The following is a 13286-nucleotide window of genomic DNA, read 5'->3' as shown; positions in this document are numbered from 1 at the left end:
GCTTTAGTTGTCATAATTGATTGCTTTGAAGAGTTGGTGTTAATTAGTAACTTTTATATTAATAAATGCAACAAATGAATTTTGGACAAGATAAGAACTAAAAAACTATTGGAATTGTTTGTATGAGTGATGCTAAACCAGTGTTGAAATATGTAAATACTAATAAAAATAGTAATACAGATATGTTCATAAAAAGTTATAGTAAAATAAATAAGACAGATTAAAAAGAAAAATATGTTAAAGTCATAGAGATAAAAAGAGTAACTTATTTTGGACTTTATATAGAAATGTTTTATCTTCAAATTAACTACTCATTATAAATATACAATTATTGTGGATTGTTTTGGGAATATCAAATTTTACTACCCAATATAAATATACAATTAATGTGGATTGTTTGACTTCAAAAATAATACTCTATATTTTAACATTTTTTTTGTTTGGAATTATCAAAAAATATTAAATGAAATAATCAGGACGAAAAAAAATTTATTTTTGCAAATATGTTCCATTAATATTGAAAAAATTATAATAGGAGTAAAATAAATAAGACAAATTAAAAAAAAAGACAAAAAAAAGTAACTTAATTTGGACTTTATATAGAAATATTTTATCTTCAAATTTAACTACTCATTATAAATATACAATTATTGTGGATTGTTTTGGCAATATCAAATTTTACTACCCAATATAATAAACAATTAATGTGGATTGTTTGACTTCAAAAATAATACTCTATATTTTACATTTTTTTTTGTTTGGAATTATCAAAACATATATTAAATGAATAATCAGGATGGGAAAATTTTATTTTTGCAAATATTTTCCGTTAAAATTGAAAAAAAAAAACCAAATTTTTTTCACACTTCTTACAACATATTAATTTATTAAAGAAATTTAATCAAACTAAAGGAAAGTATGAATTATTATTTGTATCTTTTGTTGAAAAATAATTCTAATAAAAAACTCTTTTTCGAAAAAACAAATACTTCATGTTTAGGCTAATTTAAATTTTTATAAATCTACCAATTTTCTAGATTCCAGCAGAATCACTTTATTTACTCAATGTCCAAGAAACAAGTGAAAAATAGGTTATCACTAATATGACAATGAATTATCATCATTTTTAATGAAAAATATATTCATGTGAAAATCGTCATAAATATATTAAATATCAATATTTTGTAATTTTTAAAAATCCACAATTAAAATTATTTGACTTTTAAATTTACATTAAAATTTAGAAAAAATGAATAAGAGGAAAACAAAATGGATGAAATACTATATATCAAGAATGTTTAAGGCGTTTATGAATAAAATAGATGATAACAAAAGCAAACAACTATTTTTTGGGTATTTAAAATTGGACTGTTCATCTAGCCTTGTTATCTTTTATAATTTCTTCTTAGGTCAAACAATATTTTTATTTTTGCAAAAATTATGTATAGAAATATGATGTAAACAGAAAACATTTATATATATGAAGATCAACCATAAAAATTAAAGTCTCTGTCTCTATCTTCTGCTAATATTAATGACCTCACTTATAGTTTGAGCACACTTTTTTGTTCTCTTTGTCTAACAATAGCCTCCTATGAATTAAGTTAATTACTTGTTGAAGTTCTTATTTGAGTTTGGTAGTTATAGAGCTCACCAGTCACCACCATTTTGAGACTTGTTCAGGCTTTCATGTTTAGCTATAATGATTTTATTAATAACCACTTTCATTATGGTCTTAAATGGGTATTTCGTGTCGGGTCAAGTTAAGTGACTTTGAGTTGGGCTATTATAGTGACGAATGAGTCAAGATTTAAAAAAGATTTAAATTAGAGGTTGTTTATAAGTAACTTATAAATTAACTTTTTGGTTGATTATTGACTTTTTTATTAGTCATCATCATTATCATCCTACCCAGTGTATCCCGTTCATAGAAAATTATGGACAGGGTCTGGGAAGAGAAGGAAGGCGGCAACTCATACCCATAAAGGAGACCGCGACCAAAAGAGTCTTCCAGCTCGAGAAAGATAATAAGACGTAGCTACACAGAAAAGATAAAAGGAATGCATATAATAAAATAAATAAGTATAACCTAACACAGAAGAAAACAAAGGAAAACAAAACTAATAATAGAAGAAACGAGAGAAGCAAGATGGCAAGAACACCAAAGGTAACTTAAGAGGACATCAGTAGTCTAAAACATTGATATAGTGCCTCCACCTACCCCTATCCCTAGTCAGGCCCTCAGAGAGGTTTAACTCATGTAAGTCAACTCTTATTTTCTCATCCCAAGTTGTCATGGGTCTTCCTCGACTCCTCTTACCCTCTACTATAATGCTTTTTACCCTCCTCACCGGGGCGACGAAAGTCTTTATCTGCACATGTCCAAACCACCTCTATCTATTTTCGCGCATTTTTCCAGAAATAGGGGTTACCCCTAGTTTTTCCCTAAACACTTGGTTCCTAATTCGATCCATCAATGTGTGCCCACACATCCACCTCAGCATACGCATTTCTGTAACTTCCATCTTATGTTCAAAAATCTTCTTTACAGGCCAACATTCGGTCCCATATAGCAGAGCAAATCTGATTGCCGCACGGTAAAATTTTCCTTTTAACTTGCTTGGTAATTTCCTCTCACATAGCACCGCAGTGGCTACTCGCCACTTGAGCCAACCCGCTTGTATACGATGGTTTACATCTCTGTCAATCTCCTCATCCCTTTGAATGATCGATCCCAAATACTTGTATTTGCTTGTACTTTTAACAATTGTTTCATCAATGGACACCCCTGGTTCATCTACCGGTGCTGTCCCACTAAAGTCACAGCGCAAATACTCGATCTTCGTACGACTAATGCGCAACCCTTTACCATCTAAAGCTTCCTTCCACTCGCCAATTTGTTATTAACCTCCTCTCTAGTTTGTGCTACCAATGCTATGTCATCAGCGAATAGCATGCACCACGGTACCGTCTCCCAAATAGATTTGGAAATCTCTTCCATAATGACAGTAAAAATGAAAGGGCTTAGAGCCTATCCCTAATGTAGTCCAATTTTAACCAGAAAAGGCTCTGTTATCCCCACCAGTGTTTGAATGTTAGTCGAAACTCTTTCATACATATTCTGTATAGCTTCAATGTACACTGAAGAAATACCTCTAGCCTTGAGGCTATCCCATATGACACGTTGTGGTATGCTATCATATGCTTTCTCCAGTCAATGAATACCATATGCAGATCTTTCTTTCGCTCCCTATATTTCTCCATCAGTCTCCTCAAAACATGAATTGCCTCCATGGTTGACCTTCCTAACATAAAACTGAATTGGTTCTCTCTAATCATCGTTTCCTGTCTAATTCTCCTCTCTATTACTCTTTCCCGCAATTTTATTGTGTGGCTTACAAGTTTGATACCTCTATAGTTCCCACATACTTGTGCATTACTTTTGTTTTTAAACAGATGTATTAGTGTGCTATTCCTCCATTCTTCTGGCATCTTATGTGTCCTTAAAAATAATATTAAAGAGGTTAGTCAGCCAACTAATGCCGTCTTCTCCTAAACCCTTCCACACCTCAATTGGGATGTTATCTAGCCTGACTGCCTTTGTTCTCCCCATCTTTTTGAGAGCTTCTCTTACTTCTCCTGTGGTAATATCACTCTTTGACCTATATTCTAGTGGTCTTTGGACGTCAAAAATTTGATTACCCCCTAGACTAAGTGAGTAGCTAAGAGAAATACTGTAGCCATCTAAGTCTTGTCGCTGCCTGGACCTAGTCTTTGCCAACTTAATAACCTGCTTCTCCCCCTCTTTGGTGTCAAGCTTCCGATACAAGTCCTCATAACCATGGCTTTTTGCCTCAGTTACCGTTTTCTTTGTCGCCCGCTTTGCTTCTTTATAGCTCACTCTCTTTTCTATCCTATCCTCATCTTCCTTGCATGCCATAAGATCCTTAAATCTCTTGTTTTTATACTTTATCTTCTTTTCCACCTCACCGTTCCAGCACCACGACTCTTTGAACACTTTTTTGGTTTACCCGACGACACCCCCAAGGTCTCTTTTGCCGCTGGTGTGATGGTTTTTGCCATGTTCACCCACATTTAATTCGCATCCTCTGAACCCCAAGGTCTCTTTTGCCGCTGGTTTGATGGTTTTTGCCATGTTCACCCACATTTCATTCGCATCCTCTGATTGACTTGGAAAGCCCAATAAACTTATCTTGCTTGACAGGGTTGTGGCCATATTCCCTTTGAGTCTCTCCCACATGATCTTTCCCGTGGACTCAACCTTCTTCTCTACGATTTTCTTCGTCATCCTGAAAACCAGTACTAAAAGCCTGTGTTGGTTGGAAATCTTTGTACCCAACACCACCATACAATCCAAGCATGAGGGCCGATTTCCCTTGTGCACTAAGAAATAATCAACTTGGGTTGCATGCCCGCCACTGTTATATGTGGTCAAATGCTCCTCATTCTTCCTAAAGATCGAGTTTACTCTAACCAGATCTTTTGCTAGCGCAAACTCCAATAAATTCTCCCCACTCTCATTCCTTGCCCCCAAACCAAACCCTCCATGTACCGAGTTATAATTGCCTGCATCTCTGCCTATATGCCCGTTAAAATCCCCTCCTAAGAAAACTTTCTCATCTTCCGGGATAGTTCTCATGAGCTCTCCTAGGTTATCCCAGAACTCGCACTTCACCTGCTCATCGAGCCCAACTTGGGGCCCGTACGCACTGATAATGGATATGATCTCTTCCCCCACTACTATCCTAACTAGCATTATCCTGTCATTACACCTCCGTACTTCAACCATTTGCTTTAGAATATCGTTAGATACTAGGATGCCAACCCCGTTATGTTTGCCGTTCAGTCCTGCATACCACAGCTTATATCCCTTTATAACCTTGGCTTTTTCCCCCTTCCACCTAGTCCCTTGAACACACGCTACATGGATCCTGTATTTAGAGAGCTCATTGGCCAACTCCAACGACTTGACTTCTAGGGTACCTATGTTCCAAGACCCCACTCTTAGTTCTAGATCCTGCTTACGTTGCCCCCCCCCGACCCCCTCCTTGGACCTGACCTCAGGTGATCATAATTGTTTCCTATCTCTATATTCAACTACTACGGACTAAGGTAAGAGGTTACTAACAAATCATTAATAGTGATCAACACAAAACAAAAAACAAAAGAACAAAAAAAACCAAAAAAACACACAAAAAAAACAAAGTAAATTCTCCGGTTCCAATAATTAGAAACTAGATTCAATTCCAATATTAATAAAAATATAAGGTTAGATGATTAAGGGAAAAACGCAGGGGTTTATATAGGTATATGGGTACAGATTGAAATAATAATAAACCTGAAAATGAAATAATAATAATAATAATAATAATAATAATAGTGGTACCAAAACAAAATTTCATAAAGCCAAAGTTATGCCAAAAGCTACAAAAACTTCCAAAAACTATGGAGTATGTTCGAAGCAGCAAAAAAAATCACGTAAAGGGTTAATTAGCCTACAGCGAAGAGAAAAAAGAGTAAAAGGACTTAGAATGAAACTAAAAAAGATAAAGAGCTAAGGACGGGTATCACCTCTATTAGCGGTTGTACGCCGGCCGACCTTCCTTCCCCAAATTTAGTCAAACTCTAAAAAAAATATTTGATAAACGACTTTTCAATCATCTGAAAAATTGGTTTTAAGCAAAAATTTTAATTGCTTTTTTCAGTGGTTTTTTTTTGCTTGATGACATATTTTTTATCTAATAAACAACCTCTAACAAACACCCATTAGCAAAGACTTAATTTTACTAAACAATTTCCTAAACAACTGACTTACTCAATTAGCTTAAATGCGAACTTAAACAGTTAACACTTTCAACTTCTTAAACTACCATACTAAAAGGCCAACAGCAAACAACCATTTGCCAAACAATTAATAAGTTTAACACTTATTAAATAATTTTCTTTACTAAACCCTTCTCATTCCATTTCTTTTTTGTTAAACAACCTCAAATAAACACCCATTAATAAAGACTTAATTTACTAAACATTTCTCTAAATAGCTGACTTGCCCAACCAACTTAAAACGAACTTAAACAGTCAACACTTTCAACTTATTAAACTAACATACTAAAAAAGCCAACGACAAAGAAACATTTTATAAGCAATCAATAAATTTAACACTTACAAAAAAAAAATTTCATTATTCAACCCTTTTCCCGTCCATTTCTTTTTCGTTCTCCATAGTCCATACCAACGCCACCAAGATTCTAAAATGCATAATGTAACACAAAAGTACTCAATAACTTACAATTGCTTACATTCATCAAACAATTGTTTACACAATCCGTTCTCTTGTGAAATTAACAATGATTTCCCCAATAATGTAATTATTAACATCTTGGAGCTGATGTTCCTTTGTGTCATCTCTACCTTTTCCATACTCAAGCATAACTCTTTGCAACTCAACCACATTTCTATTAATCTCTATTTGTTTTTCTAGCATTTCATTAATACTATGTTTGAATAACTAATTAAGAAAGAAAAAAAAAAGGAAAAAGAAGGGAAGGGGTGAGGAGAAAGAGTGCATTTGGTTTGTTTAGAAGGGAAGAGAAGAGAATAAAAAAAAAAAAAACTTTTTTCTTCTAAATCTTTTCACCTTAAAAGAGATTATATTTTTTAAAAAAAATTCTCTATGTTTTCCCTTCAAATCCTTTTTAATCCCTCCCCACCCTTTTCGTTACCAAAACAAAGAAATCTTTTATCCTTCTAAATCTCTCCCTTTTCCTTCTTTCTATTTCTCTATATCCAAATATTTTATAAAACTCTAACTACTTCAATTAACATCTTGCAACTTCTTTACCCATTGACAAACCAAGTTCAAATCTTATGAGTTATGTGCAAATCTGTAAAAAAAACATTAGATTTACAACATTACGTTAATGATGTGCTCGTTTTTAGAGCACATTTATCTCCTCATTGTAGTGTTGAGTCTCGTGTTTTTGTAACACCCCGAGATTTTTAATGACGTAATTATTTAATATTTTAATAGATTTATAGATTTTAAAATTATATTTAATTATTTCTGAATTAGTTTTAATAAATTTCTTGCATACATGAATTTAAATGTTAACTTATATATATATAAATATATTAAAAATATAGTTTTGATTTCTTAAATAAAGAGGTTTGAATCAAAATGATTATTTTATTAAAATGTGTGAGCCCACGAAGGTGAGTCTCTTAGTTGGGTCTCGCAATAATAATAATAATAATAATAATAATAATAACAAGGGTAAAACGCATAAAGCCCTCGTTGCTCAAAACCTAGCCGTCATCCTTCTCCTCCTTCTTTCTCTCTTCCCTCTTCTCTCACTTCCCTCCCTCAGCTTGAAGAACCAGTAGCCGACAGCCAATCCACCAGCAGCGGGCCGCGTTGCTTTTGTTCTCCTCTACAGGCGGCCACCGCAGCACAACCCTCTTCTCCCTCCTCCCTCGCTGGAGCAGCCGCCAACTGCTGGCCGATTTTGGGCTTCTCTCCAGCCAGTTTTGGCCCTTGTGCACCACCACCACAACCTTCATCCACCTCTTCACCATTTTTGCTAGTTTTAAATCTTGTAAGCCATCTCCTCTTCTTCCATTTGATTCTTCTTGTTTCAATTAAAATTTTATAAGGGTTATGTGTGTGATGTTGATATTTTGTGTTAAGTTCATTGAATCCTTTTGTACGTAAGAATTTGATTGATGAATTAAACATGTTTATGACTTAGGGTTTGAAGTGTGATTTGAAATTATGGGTTCTGTGTTGATTTTGTATTAGTTTCTTTAAATCTTAGTATGGGTAGCAATTAAATATGTTATTTTTGAACACGAAACGACTAAGGCTTGGATTTGGAGATGAAATTACTAATGATGTGTGTTTTATACTATATTTTAGTGATGATTGATTAAATAACTTTAAAAGTTGTTTTAAGATTTGGTCGATTGGTTATTGTTGTGAATAATTAGTAACGGTGATGATGTTAGTTGACTATGAAAGTCATTTTTGATTGATTAAATTGGGAATAATAGTTACTAATTGTTGTAGTTTGATTGTTGTGAATTACAAATATCCTTATTAGGTTCTTATTGAAGTTACAGATACATGATATTAGTAAGCCAAGAGCATAATGTCAACTTATCGTCGATGGTTGCTAAAGTTAATTGTCGTGTTGTTTTGACTATAGTTCTTAATAGCTTTGGAGAATGTAACAAATGATATCCCGATACGATAACTCTAAGAGTTGCCTTATCGTTATATTAATGTTATATTAAAATTGTAAGATTTAGTTGTGATTAGTTATTTTTGGGTATCGCGAGCCAATTATGATCAAAATTAGTTAATGTAAAGAAACGGTTCACACATACTTCTACTTTAAATTGATGGAAAGACTTACGTTGTGTTGAGTTAATTATTATGACTTGTATTGAATGAGTTGTGTGCGTGCTAGAATAACCGGAAAATCATTTGGATGGGTGATAGCGGTTACTTTGGTATTTAGTTTGGCATGGCAAAGTAGTTAAGGGAACTTATTAGTTCTACTCGTAACTTATATAGGTGCCCACTTTGTAAGAGGAAAGTAGAGTCTTAGTCGAGTGATTTTGTGACTTTTGATCGTGCAGTGACGCTTATAGGTACGTACATGCAGTAACTAACCCTTATATGCAATTTCCCTTAAGACATTGTTGTTTATTGTGATAATATGTAGTGTATCGAAACTATGAGGTGCTAGTGAGAAAATTTTATATTTGAAGGGCCATCGATTATGAAATTCCTGAGCTTAGAATAGTTTAGAGAATGAGAGTTAGTAGAAGGCGGGGACCATCCCCTTATTTATTTAAGAATTAGATTATGCCTTAATTGGAGTTAGAATGACTCCTTTATAGGTGAATTTCATATTTTGATGAGTGGCTCAGTGGGTTTTGGCGTGCTGCTATCCCAGGGCGCTCATTATTAGTCGAAAGTGGAAGTTATTCCCATTTGATAAAGTATTAGATTATGATTAGCTGACGTGACTCAACTGGATTATGTCCGGTTGATTTAGTAGTCCCCTAGGTGAGGTTCGACGGGACCACCGTAAGGGGGTATGAGCATGTTTGGGTCATTGGGCGTCGGGTGGCCGATAACGCCCCTTGACCGAGGTGTTACCATGCGGGCCTTGCAAACCCCAATATGGTGGCCTCTTCACTAGTTTAGTACCCCAGTGTGTTAGTTTTTCCCGAAGGTAGGACCCGCGAGGGTCAGTTGGAGGGGGCATGAGCTCATACTTTGCCATGGGCGCCGGATGGCCGATAACGCCCTTGGCCGTGTCACTATGCCAGGAAGTAGAGAAAAGATTCACTGATATAAAGTTATTCAGTGATAGAAAGTTTATTCATTGATCGAAAGTTATTTAATGATAGAAGGTTTATTCTTTGATAGAAAGCTTACACATTGATAGATTGATTACTTTTTGATAGAATATTTACTCATTGATAGAACATCTACTTATTGATAGAATAGTTTATGCTAGTGAGAAGTGTGTCTAAGTTAAGTTACCTCAAGGGTAGTACAGACTATGATCACCCTTACCTTAAGATAGACAAGCTCTATAAGGTCATGTGTTAGGTATTATGTTAATACCTTGGTCGAGTTGATACTATACATGTTTTGCAAGAGTTTATGTTTGAAAAGAGTAACGTGAAGACCTGCATTCTACTCAAGAACACATGGTTCGGGTTGGAAAGCACGTAATGAAATTAAGAAGTACAAGTGACCGATAAACGGTTACTATCTGTGCTTGCGTTTTAGAAATCATCTTATGTTGTTTTATGATATAATGCTATATAGTAGTTATCCCTATTATATTTGATGCTAGTTACTGACGTGTACGTGTTTGTGTTTATGTTTGATTGTTGATGACTTTCTATGATTGTTCTGCTATGACACATTGTCCTTTGGTCTAATGTCGAGCAGCAGGAGGATCATAGACAGGCGTAGCAGGTACTGGAGCTTCTTTTGCATTGCATTGCATTTGGGAAAAGTGATGAGGGCGAAGCATAACTTGAGTCATACCGCTATCTTTCGATTTTGTAGCTCTTGTTATCTTTTGTAAACTTTGGTTGTATATGTTTTGTTATGAGGCCTTGTGTCCTCCCTCGAATATTTGTATTTTCGCTGCGTAGTTTATAACTCTGTATGGTTTAAGGAGTTAAGTCTTTTTAAAAAATGCAAACGTCGACATTGGAACCACGATCCATGCTTGACATGTTGATTTGAGAAGCTGACGACGAATCATTCCGCCGTGACATAGTTTTGATAGGCCGTTGGTGCCTTTACCTTATTAGCTTCTAAATAACTTTTGTTTTTCTACAAAGGCGCACAGTTTTAAGGGAGATGCTGCCGAAATTTCCACTCATTCACCTTTTTAATTAATCTTTAGCGTTTATTTTAATTATGTTCCCTTTTATTTTTATGTAACACCCGAATTTCCTCCCTTCCTTCACGATTCTGGTTTCGTTTAAGGGGTTGGAAATTCAGGGGTGTTACACTTTCAGAATAGTTTTTACACACGTTACGCATGATTTTACCTTGTTCTTGTCTCCATGGTGTTTTGAGGTAATTTCAGGTATGTTCGAAGAGTTCAAGGTATTTTCCGTTGCGTACGAGACTTAGACACTTTGATCAAAGATTAGAGGCGCGTATCGGAGCCACGACAAGCATTCCAAGTCTTCCTCAAGGTCCCCGCAAAGTCCAGAAGGCATCCAAAACTTCAAAAGACGAAAATGGGCTAAGAAGAACAAGGATTCGACTGAATCCAATCACATTCGGTCGAATGGCACTGATTCGGGCGAATGGCTTCAAAACTCCAAGGAAACGAGCTCAAAACGCCTGGAAAAACCGAATGCACCTCCATTCGGTCGAATGAGGTGCCATTCGGGCGAATCCTAGTCCCATTCGGCCGAATTCAAGCCCCATACTGCGCGATTTCTTTTCTTCGCAAACCGAACTCCGAGGGCTTTTAGGGCTTTTTACCCTTTTTGTTACTTAGCTTATAAATACCCCCTTGTATCTGAATAAACCCCATGTCTAGTTTGAGTGCCTTAGCGCCTCATTTTAGAACATCAAACCCTTTAATGCTTTCTTTAGTTTTTGCCCTAACATAGATTTGTAGTGCTTCATTTATGCCTTCATCTTCTTTCTTTATGTAAGTTTACATTTCCTTTATGCTTAAATGTCTTTCTTGTTTTCATTTATGCTTTCCTCTATTGGTTTCCTAGTGTAGATATATTGCTTCATTGTCTTTCAACTCCTAGAGAGACATAGGGCGATTATAGGTTGTTCGCGTGCCTTACAGGGTTACCAACTTTCTCTTGATATCTAGAGTGTCTTGATTGATTATCGTTCGAACTCCCCTGACCTAGCTTATCTTTATTTCCAATAGATCATCCTAGGGTGGACGTAGTCTACTCCCCGCTTGTCTTTCATTGTTGAGTTTCGCTTTTTATTCTTGTTATTAGTTAAGTTCACCCACCAACCAACCTTCCATATAACCTTCCCACACCATGTCTTTAGTCTAGCATCCCTTGTCCTTGTGGTTCGACCCCCGACTTACCATTACACTCGTACGTAAATGTTTGATTGGAATATTGTTATTAGCCTTAATTTGTGGATTAAAGGTTGTATGTATATTTTACAACTACTCTTGCGAGATACCGTCGCTCATAGAGACGACCTTAAAACAAAAAGCCCATATTTTTATTTTCTCTTTAATTTTGTATTAATTGGATATTTTGCCCATATATCTAATACGTCTCTCGGAGAGACCGTCTCTCACAACAATTTGTGTAAACTTTATGTAATTGTTATAATAGTTTAAGGTGGATACACTACAATAAAACTAACTTTTCGCGTCATAGGATTTAGTGATATTTAAAAAAATGTCATTGATTTATAATTTTAGTGTATTAAGTTTCACTATAAAGTGATTTAATGACACTTTATTTGGCCTTTAGTGACATATGTAATTTTTGCTACAGCCTATAGCGACATTTATGAGAAATGTCACTAGATCCTATATCGCGGAATGCTTTAGTATGATTTTTTATTATGCTGCTAAAGAGGCTAATAAATGTCCCTAAATCCACTATATATACCATTAAAGGAGTATATAATGTTGTAGTGATAACTCATTAAAGGAGGAGTGTGAGTCATTACTAAAACTAAAAATTGAGTTCATTTGATAGGATAAACTAAAAAGAAAAATTAGGTAAATTTCGTAAGATAAAAAAAATATTGGTCAAATTCATTGAGAAGAACTGAAATAACAGACAGGGCAAATTAAGAGTGATTGAAGGATTATATAATTGGTATAAAGTATAACGGTAAATTAAGAGTGATTGAAGGATTATATAATTGGTATAAAGTATAACGATAAATTAAGAGTGATTGAAGGATTATATAATTGGTATAAAGTATAACGTGTTGAATGCTTGTGGCTAGAACCAATGTGTCGCTAAAGTCTTCTAGCGTGGATGATGCTCCATTCGACTTCTACAAGTTAAGCTTTCTAATTAAGTGGATGATGATCCATTAAAGTTGTGTAAAATTTTAGTCATATGGTTGACTTAGGTTTTAGTAGACTTGTAAATTAAAGCTTTAAATATTTTGGATAAGTGTACTTATTTTGATAATTTTTATGGAGTGAATTTACAAATATTAAAAAATAAATTGAGGACTAGCTGGATAATGAATCATATTTAACTGAAAAAATTTGCCAGTAGGTCTAAAATTGCAAAGCCGACATATTTTAATAGGTTTAGTTTTTTTTTCTGGGCATTATTAAAAGTCGTCATCTTTTTCATTGTGTCGTCACCCTTTATATATTGAAATTTCAATATTGCCCTTAATGAAATTTCATAACTTTTTCTCTCTAACTTCTCTCTGAAAAAAACTCTTTGAACTAAAATTCAATATCGAAACACTATGACAAAAGAAAATAATCACCAAAAAGATTTGGTAATCATCGATAACAATCGTTAATTTCAAAAAAACAATTGCTTGTGTTGAAATTTGATACATGTTCACTCTTTTGGCCATAACTTTTGATAGGAAAATTACATAATTGCAATGTTTGCAGCATTAGAACCTAGACTTTATATTATATGCCTGATTCCGATAACCGAGTGAGAAATGACGATTGTTTGAAGTTTGTGTTGTGCTGAAATTTAATACATGTTAAATCTTTTGGCCATAACTTTTTGTAGAA

At 34.5% G+C, this 13286-nt stretch overlaps 1 protein-coding gene across 1 annotated transcript; it reads right to left on the bottom strand.

Moving 5' to 3' along the window:
• Positions 1 to 2191: 2191 nt before the first annotated feature.
• Positions 2192 to 3940, bottom strand: LOC130813662 (uncharacterized). The gene is made up of 4 exons (XM_057679505.1): positions 3569 to 3940; positions 2870 to 2925; positions 2558 to 2814; positions 2192 to 2229 (listed from the first exon to the last, which is right to left on the bottom strand). Exons 1-4 carry the CDS (start codon positions 3938 to 3940, stop codon positions 2192 to 2194), a joined length of 723 nt encoding a protein of 240 aa, XP_057535488.1.
• Between the last annotated feature and the right edge of the window lie 9346 nt (positions 3941 to 13286).

The sequence above is a fragment of the Amaranthus tricolor genome, chromosome 5, assembly GCF_026212465.1.
Source record: "Amaranthus tricolor cultivar Red isolate AtriRed21 chromosome 5, ASM2621246v1, whole genome shotgun sequence".
Classification (NCBI taxonomy): Eukaryota; Viridiplantae; Streptophyta; class Magnoliopsida; order Caryophyllales; family Amaranthaceae; genus Amaranthus; species Amaranthus tricolor.
Note: the sequence above shows the minus strand (reverse complement) of the source record. Positions and strands in the feature narration are given on the sequence as shown.